At 44.0% G+C, this 10,726-nt stretch overlaps 1 protein-coding gene across 1 annotated transcript; it reads left to right on the top strand.

The window, feature by feature from the left end:
• Positions 1–5,179: 5,179 nt before the first annotated feature.
• MAP10 (microtubule associated protein 10) lies at positions 5,180–8,382 on the top strand. The gene has a single exon (XM_024209409.3). It carries the CDS (start codon positions 5,212–5,214, stop codon positions 7,876–7,878), a length of 2,667 nt encoding a protein of 888 aa, XP_024065177.2. The 5' UTR covers positions 5,180–5,211; the 3' UTR covers positions 7,879–8,382.
• The last annotated feature ends 2,344 nt before the right edge of the window (positions 8,383–10,726 follow it).

The following is a 10,726-nucleotide window of genomic DNA, read 5'->3' as shown; positions in this document are numbered from 1 at the left end:
TCTTATGTGCCCCCCCCAACTCTGCAGGACTAATTAACTCACAAAGCTTATCTCTCAGCACTCAAGGAAAGTAAAATACTAAGGACAGCATTAGTTCATTTTAATCTCCCTAAAAAGACAGGAAATACGTCACTATTTGCCAAATGGGAAAGGACCGCACTGTTAGGAAAATAATGATTATTTTTAAACTTCCAAGAGGTGTTAAAGATAACAGAGAATAAAAATAAACTCAAAACCTGTTGTATTAAAATAAAGTCATTAATAGCATCATTTTTTTAAAAAGCATGAATTGAGTGCTTTGGAGCCAGAGCTCCAAATGTACAGTAAAAATTCATGGTGGGAACCTCCAAAGGTTCTGAGGTTCAGTTCAAATAACAATCCAAATATTTTTGGCCTAGAATTGAGGCTGGAACTCTGGCAGGATCAGTCTCTTGCAAGTGATTTTCAGTGCACTCTGGTTTTGGCTGAGTCAGAAATTGGACAAGAAACAGCCTTTTCATGATATTTCAGAAATTCTATTTCCAGAGGAACTCGGTCATGCAGGGGGTGCACTGACAAATACACAATACCCTTCCAACATATTCCATGAAGTTCCAGTTGAAGACAGCTTGACAACGTTTTTGTTACACCTACTGGGATCCTTTTCTTTTACTGCTTAGAAGTTCTCCTAACTAGGTTAAATATGCAAGTAAAATGTGTAATTAAGAACTACTCATAGTTCTGTATACTTATGTGACATATTACAAACATATAGGGCCTGATCCAGAAAATTGATACTAAGCAACCAGCCCCAATGAAGATAATGGGCTTACCCAGTATGCTTATGGGCTACTCCTCTGAACAAATGTTTGCACAATCAGGCTGCTCATAGATAAATTGGCTAGAGACAGCCGTAGAAAGGACAAATAATTCAGGAAAGGAAGGGTGTATGTGTTGTTTGTATAAATATACATATAATTACACACAGAGTCACATTCTCCATTGCACTCCAGCTTTTTGCACTACTCAGGCAACATAAACGTCTCATACAAATGACCAGTGAGAACTCCCCTGGCAGAGGAACACACTGTTGGTATAAAGCCAGCACAGTCAGCTCCTGTACCAGCTGGCCCCATCCTTTCCAGCACAGAGGGCAAGCCAGGGACAGAAGGAGACATGGTGGGAGTGGGGCAGAGTTCCACAATGCTGGTCCTCCACTAGCATAAGTACCAGCCCCAGATGCCCCGAGTCCTGGGCCGCCAGCTGGCCCACCCTAGCCCCAGCCCGCTTCAGGGAAGAGAAGCAGCGTGGGCTGGGGCCACGGAGGAAGAGTGGGAGGCAGGAGGGGGCCTTGGGGTGGAGCTTGGGCTCCTGGCTGTTTGGGGAGGCTTAGCCTCCCTTGGCCTGAGATACCCACCGCCCATGCATACACACACAGAGAGTAATTCTTAAAGCTATTTCACACTCCAACCTGAATTAGCTACTGTTGTAAACCCTTCCTGGACTCTCCAAGAGGGAAATCTGAGGATTGTTGCTCCGGCCAGGGCCGGCGGTCGCCTAGGGTGCCAGGATTTGGGGGGGCGGCATTTTGCCGCCCTTGGCAGCAATTCGGCGGCGGGGGGTCCTTCCGCCCCACGATTGACGACGACGACCGGGAGCGCAGAAGGACCCCCGCCTAGGGCGCCAAAAACCCTGGCGCTGCTCCTGGCTCCGACCCTCTGCTTTACCCTTGTAATTTACAACTCTTTATTCTCTTGAACTGAAGAAGATGAATGCTGATAGGATCTGAGAGAGGGTTATTGAAGGCTGCCACATGAATTTCTGAATTTCTTTTTGTACTTCACTAACTTGACAAGTGGATGTTCCAACACAGTTGCTGAGAAAGGACCAAATAAGACGTCTTTGAACTTATTGTAAGCTACAGTATTTCAAGAATTGCTCTTATTGTTACAATTGTATATTCCAACAGATTGACTGACCTCGTTCTGAGTATGAATGCTGTCAAGCTAAATATTTGTACAAATTCCAAATGCCATCATCTAGGCCCAGGACTGGGAAGATTATTTATATTTAATAAAACAAGAGATTGTTGGAAGATGAATAAATTGCCACAGCCTCTCATGTTCAGAACATTTTGTAATTGCCTTAGTCACCAAAATAAGCATCTTCTATTTGTAGGACCATGTAATTAAATTTTTCCAGGATCTCTTTCCAAATGTTAGACCTCTTCATTCATAAAGTGGTGTCTGACCAAAGAGTCAATCACTTGCAGCGTGGTCAATAAATCTAAAAACTTAAAAACATTGCTCTATCTGAAGGGGACCTTTAACACTTTTCTTGTATCCTTTAAACCAAAAGCTGATGAGTTTCTAGAGCCAGTTCTCTATGGTGTGATTCCTGGGAAAGAAGGGTTAATAACTCACACTGCAACAAAAGTTAAGTGAAAGTTTCCAACGATAATTTCCCCAACCGCTTCTCAGAAAGAATTAAAGACCCACTAAGAAATGCGGACCAGCTACAAAAAGGGAGAACTGATAGACTACTCCAGTCAGAAGATATGAAGCTGCTTAATGGATGAGAAGGGGCAAAAATGGATGAGACAAGACACTGATCTTCCACTTAGCCAGCACTGCAGGCTGAAGCTAGAATTACCACCCTAACATGACATATTATTTGGTTGCCTTTCTCCTTCCAGAACATGGATTTGGCATTGCTAAAGGAGCAGCTCTTAACTGGAATCCACAACTGTCTTTCTTCAGGATTTGAAAGAACCTACATCCAAATACTAAATGTAAGTCTAACTAGCAAGTCTGGATTTTTTTCACTACTCTCCCAAAATTCATCTATTTGAGGTCAAATCTAGCAATCTGAGATGCCTAAGAAAGAAACTGATGAATGAAAGTGCTAATTTTAGAGGGGGAAAAAATAATTCAGACTGAAAAAAAAGTGTGGTTTTGTTTCTTATGTAGTTCTGTTTGTCATCTGATTTGGCCATATCTTACTTGAACTATTTGCATCCACCTGAATGGGAAAAAAATGTAAAACACTGCCTGTTACCCATGTAGTTTCATTTACAGCTACTGCTGGATTCCAGAATCCAGCCTCCCTGCTGTATGATTTTTTCTTAAATAGCTCTTTGCAGAATGCTTCTGTCTTAGTACCTGAAACAAATAGCATCATAAGTCTTCCTGTGATGTTGCTCATTAGAAATCATGATGCGTGGGACAGAAGTTTATCATTTTTTCCCCAAATTGTTGTAACTACTACAGCAATCTTTTTCATATGGATTTCAAGGGAGGCAGCATGTTCCTGTCAACTGATTGTGGGACTGGGAGCCATTAAAAAATCCTTTGCTGTTCTAATCCTTGTTTTACTACCGCTTCACAGTCTGATCTTGGCCAAGTCACATTTTCAGAAGTATCCACTAATTTTGTGTGCTTCCATATTTGGGTTCCATCCTGAGACACATTGGGACTGATTTTCAGAGATGTTGGACACCTGCAACTCTCAGTGAAATCAGTGGAAGCTGTGGGTGCTCAGCATCTGAAAATCAGGCGACAGATGGAAAATTCATCCATGGTTTAACTACTAACTTTGATGCAGTTACACCAAGGATTAATTTGGCCCTAGATTCTCAGGTTGGGCATTTTCAGAAGTCTCCACTAACCTTGAAATTTAGGACTACAACCTCAGTGTCAGTTTGCCCATGTGTAAAATGCAGATCCCTACCCATGTACCCCTCTGGAGTATTCTGAGGGTTGTTTGTAAATTGCTAAGTATTTTTATTTCCTCCAACTCATTTAAAGAGGGGGACAGATTGCCATTTTGTTTTGTCTCAAAGATAATGCCTATTCAATGGCATTAACAGAGTACTAGCAGAGTTGAACTGCAGATTTCTTGTTGCCCATTAAGTGTTTCCCTTTCAATCCCGGTCACAAATAAAGGATCATATCCATAACTCTTTACTCAGGCAAAATACCTAATGAAGACAAAATGTATTTGGCTGAAAATTAAGAGTTGGATTCTGAAAGCATGGTGATTCTAGCCTTCAGTGCTGGCTAAGTGGAAGGTCAGTATCCTGCCTCACATTTTCCTTTTTTTGGGATGATTGTGATTGTTGGCAAAGGAAGGAGAAAGGAAGGAATAGAACAGAACAAAGGAAGGGAGGAATTGGTTTTCTCTTCCGTTAGCTAGCTCCCTGCTGGTAAATGCTAAGAGTATTCTGTAACTTTAATTGAATGCCATCAATCTAGGTCATATTATTTTAGAGTGATTTTAATTGAACAAAATAGTCTTCAAAAAGTAAGCGCCTCACTGATAGCATTTTTTTCTATCAGTGGCAATGAAACTGGTTTAAAATGGAAGAGGGAGATAAGAAAGGTTCAAAGGCACATAATGCTCTGGCTATAAGATGCTGAGCTTGATTCTTATCTCACATCAGTTTTTATGTTGGTACAGCTCAAGTAATTTACAGTTTCTCCTAATTTAAATGAGCATGAGAATTGAATTAGGTCTGGTATTTTTCAATGGGTGTGCATGGTGCTCTGACACTACAGGGAGGAACGTATTAAAAATGAACAGATGGCATTTACAGCTGATACAATAACTTTTATTCCTCAGGAATGCCAAACACAGTTTTGCGAATCCCATATCTGAATGGTGGGCATCCCGCCAAGTGACTCAGTCAGGTTCCTCCCGCACTGTTAGGCCCAGGCAGCACACAGGGAGGCAGGGATGAGGGAGCCCCTGGAGCACGTGCAGTGACAGTGGATGGACACATGTCACTCCTGGGCTGGTGCTACCCCCTGGAGGTCTGGGGCCTAAGCCCCATAAGCCCCAGCCCCGCCCCCTATTGCTTGCCCGTCCCTGCAGCCCTAGTTCCGGGGTCAGCAGCAGCCAGGCGAACAGCCGCAGGTGACGGGCAGGAGGGTGCTGCAGCGTCACCACTAGGAGGTTTCCCCGGCTCCAGCACTAGGGCCGAGACTACAACTCCCAAGGGGCTTTGCGAGGTCTTCCGGTTGCTGACAGATTTTGTCGTGTTAACTTCCTGTGCAGCTCCTATACGCAACCGTGAGCCGCCACGCTCCTCTCGCGAGAACTTAATTTATCCCCTCGAGACTTCACCAACGCCATCCCACTTCGCCCCACAAACAATTCTCGCGAGACCCTGGACCTGACCGCGGCGGCGCGGAGGCCCCCGCGCGCTGCTGTTGCCCGCCGTGACGCTGGGTGATGGAGGAGGCGGGCGGCGCGCGCGAGGGCCTCTTCTCGCTGGAGCTGCTGGTGGAGTGGGTGCGGGTGGAGCCGCGGCTGCTGCCCCCGCGCGGGCCCCTGCGCCCGGCCGTGGCGCTGCGGCTGCTGGACTTCCCCACCCTGCTGGTGCACCCGCCCGAGCCGGGCTGCCCGCCGGGGCGGCTCGTCCCCTTCGGCCGGGGCAAGTCCTGCCTCTTCCGCCTGGGCCCGGGCCCCCTGCGGGGCCTGCTCCGCCGCGCCCCGCTCTACGCGCTGCTGCTGGCGCTGCCCCCGGGGCCCGGCCCGGCCCGCCTGCTTGGCAGCTGCTGTGTCTCCCTGGCCCCGGCGGCCGAGGAGCTGCTGCGGCCGCCGCAGGGCGGGGCGAGGCCCGACTCCCGGGGCCGCAGGGGCCGTTACCCCCTGCGGGACCTCATGGGGGAGCGGGTTGGGGAGCTGGCCCTGGGCTACCGCCTCAGCAGCCTGGGGCCGGCCTTGCTGGGGCACCTGCCTGCGGGCCTGGGGCAGGAGGTGGCTGGGGGAGCGCCGTCGCCCAGCCCCCCGGATACCCAGCGCAAGAGCGGGCCCAGGCCGCAGGGGGCCCCGGGGGAGCAGGCGTCTGGTCGTAGTAGGCGCTGCACGTCTATGGGCAGCCAGACGGAGCCGCAGGTCAGGGAAGAGGTTGGGGAGTTGGAGCCTGAGCACAGCGGCCAAGCCTCATCCCCCGCTGGCGAGACCCGTCAGCCAAGTGGGGAGGAGGTGAGGGAGCTGGAGATAGAAGCAAACGTCTTCTGCCCTCCCCCCTTGTACTACAGCCACCTGCCCACAGAGCCCCCACCACCCAGGCCCCCTGAGAGGGTGGCAGTTGCTCAGCCTCAGGCACTGCAGGAGCAGATCCCAAGTGTACCCCTTGTGCCATTGCAGGAAGCTTGTCCAGACAGAGGTCAGGCTTCTGGTTCCTTGGCCCAGTCGCTGGGTAGTGCCCAGCTGCTCAGAGATGCTCTCAGAGAGCTGCCTCTGATCAATGCTTTGCTGGTAGAACTGTCCCTGCTGAACAACCAGCCCTTGCAACTGGGACCTTCTACTGTTCACCCCCAGCTGGCCTGGCTATATCGAGAAGTAGAAGACGACGTCAAGCCCTCAAGACCTCTTGCTAAAAGCAGATGGCCAATGGGGCAGGATAAGGAAACACTTCTTAACCCCAGTGAAAGATTCAAAAGAAGTGAGCAGGAGTTTTCTAAATTGGGTGGTTCTTCCTTAGGAGAGACTGGGGCTGGGAAAGGAACCAAGAAAGCTGCTGCAGCATCAAGAAACAACGGTTTTGAAAAGAAGAGTGGAACCAAAGAGAAAACACCCCCAAGAAAGAAACTGTTTTATGGACTCACAAATACACTAAGGTTACGATTACAGCAGACCAATCCAGATATGTTAATACTTCATGAAAGGAGAGAACAATATAGAAAAAGGCAAGTAGAGATGCTGAGGGAAAAGAAAGGCAAAGGCTCTTTGTCCAGAGGAAAACTATTCAGAAACACTGCTGAACAGCATCTGTCTTCTTACAGGCCTCCTGCCAGGGGAGGAATTTTAGAACAAAATGTTCAGCTTCATGAAAATATTGAGACTTTAATACAAAGTAGTGTTGAAAAAGATTACTCTACCACTATAACGGAAGATATTTCTAATCTACAAAAACATGCTGCTCACAATAGGCCGAACAATCATGAAGAAAGCACAAAGGAAGAGAATCCGTATGAAGTGAATACAAACTGTTCACTGGAAGGAACTACAATTAAAACCCCTTACAAAGTAAAGGATGTGAAAGTCCACCTGCCAAGAGCTTTCACCCAGGATACTGATGCAAAGAGAAATAAAGTAGATGAGGAAACAGTACAGTTTATTCATGACAAAGACATGGATCACTATAATGCTTCCACATTAGGTGATTATCAGTTAGGCCCCAAAAACAGTTTTGAAAGTAACCCTGAACTCAAGTATTCAGATGACTTTGTTGGCAGCCCTGAGAACACAGGCTATTCGGAAGATTTCACCAGTGCTGACGATACGGGCAGAGGCTCAGAAACTCTTGATAGCAGCCCAGAGCCTGCACTGGTAAGCCCAAAGCAAGCTTGCTCAGACATGGATTCAGAATCCAAGAAGTCCAGACTTTCTGAAAAAAGTCTGAGAACTGAAAGTATTTCAGCTCCTCTACCAGTTCCTTCAACTGCATCTCCAGTCCAGTCTCTTAAAAGAACCTATGATTTAAAAGCAAAAAAACAGAGTACAGGTGCGGCTGTCAGTATATCCATTAGTGACTCCTCTCCTCCTGCAGGTTCATTAGATAAGCAGGAATTAGCTCCACACATCAAGGAAGAAGATAGCAAAATTGACCAAAATGTTTTCCAGGCCCCTGAGGTGAAGAGTAAGCAAACTAATTCTGATATGAATAGTGTAGTAAAGGGCCAAACCTCTTTGGAAAAGAGCCAGTCACTGAGGACATCTCAAGTTAGCTCCTACTTGCCATCCAACATGTCTGATCTTGAACTTAGTTGTGTGGAAAACAATACATCAGACAAGGAAGAGGATGACAACTTTGGGACACTGAGTATTCCTAATCAATATAAGCACATCAGTGAACTAGTAGTAAACAAGCTTCCTGGATACACAATGTAATCAATATACACTCTTCATCAAAACAAAAAATGTTTACTTTTTTTATTTTTATAAACAATATTAAGATATTTGTAATTGGATATATATAACAGATACGATTGGCTTTATGAATTTAATAAATTGCTGTTTTTGTTTTTATAAAAACAATGATTGTAACTTTGGTGTATACAACATAACTTCAATTGTCTGAGCCTAGCTTTAAAAGAAAAAGACAAGCAAAAAAGTGTTTAAAATACCCCATCTGTTCAATTGTAGAAATGAAAATGGAAGCAGTAAGCCTTCCTAGAATATCCAAAGACTTGTCAGAAGAAAATGGTAGTGCTAAAGAAACAACCATGCAGTTAAGTTATGAGTACAAATTATGTCTAACCATTTTTATAAATGGAGATTTTAAATCATGTAACCTTGTTGACAAAAGCAATCTTTACACTTTAAGGAAATAAATGCAATACAACTGCTACTTAATGCACACAGGCTGTCATAGGCAATAGCAGTATAGATTGTAAAGCCAGAAGGAATCATGATGATAATCTAGTCTGACTTGCATATATAGACTATCATAATGACTAACACAGGCCATAGCATTTCACCCAGTGTTTAACACTGATCCCATTAACTTGTGGTTTAACTAAAGTACTCACCTTTTCAAGTTGGGGGACCCCTTATACATTTTCATGACCACTTACATCTATTATAAGGGAGTAAACAAAAAATGTTGATAGGCCAATTTGTATGTATTTCAGGAGGTTGACCTCCTATATTTGACCTTGAAAGATAAGTTTGGGCGGGGAGTGGAAGAGAAATTTTTATTACTTTAGATTGTAATAAATTCAGAGTTCTCACAACCCTCCTGATTGCCTTTCATGATTCGTTGGTTGACAAACACTGAATTAAGATACATATTTAAGACATTACATCTTGATTTAAAGATGCCAAGTGATGGAGAATTTACATCCGTCAGTAATCTCCAGTGGTTAGTTACCCCTTGATACATTTATATTTCATTTCCAGTTTGTTTTTCTTGACTTCCGCTTCCAAGTATTGAATGGTTATGCCTTTAATTCTGTTTTTAAGCATCTGTCCAAATCCATTCTCTAAATGTCAGAGGCATCTTCCAATTACTGCTTTTTTTTTTTTTTTTTTTTTTTTTTTTTTTTTTTCCCTCTCTTTTTTTTTTTAATCTCTTTATGATGAATATGATCTAATGAAAGTATTGAATTCCCATTATTGAGAATAAATTACAACACCTCAGTTTCAAAGACAAGAAAACATGGTTCCTGTACCCAAAGTAAACTACAGTAGAGCTGTGTAAAATTTTTAGACATAGTTATTTGACGAAAAATGCAGTTTTGGTTGACCAGAAACTATGTGCTAGTTTGACATGAATAGTCAAAATGGCTAGAAGAGGAGGATGAGGTGGTGCTAGTGCTGTCACCACCCTCATCCTTCAATTTTTAGTCCAGTGGTTAGGGCAATCACCTAGGTTGTGGGAGACTCACATTCCAAAAAGTTTCAGATTTGGTTAAACCTGAACCATTTCCCTCCCCCCTCCCCCAGAACTGCCTCCAAACTGGAAAACCAGTTATTCATCCAGCTTTAATCTGCAGTCAGATGTGGCTGGAGATAACTTTTAAAAATTGTTCTACTTCATCAGCTCAATTCCAGAAGTGGAGAGGCTGGTTTTCTGCTCTCATTGGTGTTGCTCTGCCAGTGTGTATTAAACACGAATGGTATTTGAATATAGCATTAACTCAATTGTTTTACTGATAGACAAAATTGTGTGTCATCCTTATGGACAAAACAACCATTGAAGTACATGGCTGGAGTTCTTGGCCACACTATTTTTAGTATATGGATGTATCAGTAATTAGTAATATTTATTAAAAAAACAAAAATAGTGACATTCAAATCTCAGACTCTTTTGGACACTTATACATTTCAAGTTTTATAAAGTAGCATGTAAAGGAAGGTTGAAACTCAAAACCAAGATATTTTCCCTGTAATTTCCATCTGTAAACATTGTGGTAGGAGCATTCATCTCAGCTAATTTTTGTAACACTTGTGGATCAATCACAAATAAGTATTAGGGAGATAAAGTATAGCGTGAGAGACTAGTGGATAGAAAAATGCATAATAAATGGGCTATTACTGAGGAGTAGACATATATACCAACATGAATATTGAATATCAGATTTAAGGAGATGTTTTATACACACACCCTTCACATAAAATCCAGCTAGGAAAAATTAGTCTTGTGCTATTGCAGAGAGAGAAGTCTAAACAGATTCAGCCTAATTTTTACACTTCAGAATGACAGTATGTTAGTAGTCTGAGCAAGATAAACTGATTGGATATTAGCAATACTGTTATGAGAATCAATTCACAACCTTGTCTAATCTTCAAATAATTCTCCTTTAAGAGAAATAGGGGAGAATTTGTTTCATTAGTCTATTACTGAAGATTTATAAACCAACACAAATATGTAGGAAGTGTGTTTTAGTGATGGGATGATTTTCTGCATTTCTACCCAGCAGAACAAACCAGGGCTAGTAGCTATTGGTATAAGAAACAGGAGAGTATCAGGGAGAGGTGCCTTTTTGCATGAATCTTAGTCTATGTACACACTACATCTTAAATTGGTATAAGTTATGTTGTTCAGGGGTTTGAATAAGGCAGCCCCCTGAGCGACATAAGTTACACCAACCTAAGCGCTGATGTGACAGCACTATGTCCGTGGGAGAGCTCTCTCTCTCACATCGGCTTAGAGCAGGGGTTCTCAAACTGGGGGTTGGGACCCCTCAGGGGGTCACAAGGTTATTACGTGGGGGGTCGTGAGCTGTCAGCCTCC

Source organism: Terrapene carolina, unplaced genomic scaffold (genome assembly GCF_002925995.2).
Source record: "Terrapene carolina triunguis isolate 2854851 unplaced genomic scaffold, T_m_triunguis-2.0 Scaffold85, whole genome shotgun sequence".
NCBI classification, from domain to species: Eukaryota; Metazoa; Chordata; order Testudines; family Emydidae; genus Terrapene; species Terrapene triunguis.
Note: the sequence above shows the minus strand (reverse complement) of the source record. Positions and strands in the feature narration are given on the sequence as shown.

What these genes read in the sequence shown, in the direction of transcription:
- MAP10 (XM_024209409.3), top strand. Translation starts at nt 5,212, where the DNA reads ATGGAGGAGGCGGGCGGCGCGCGCGAGGGCCTCTTCTCGCTGGAGCTG.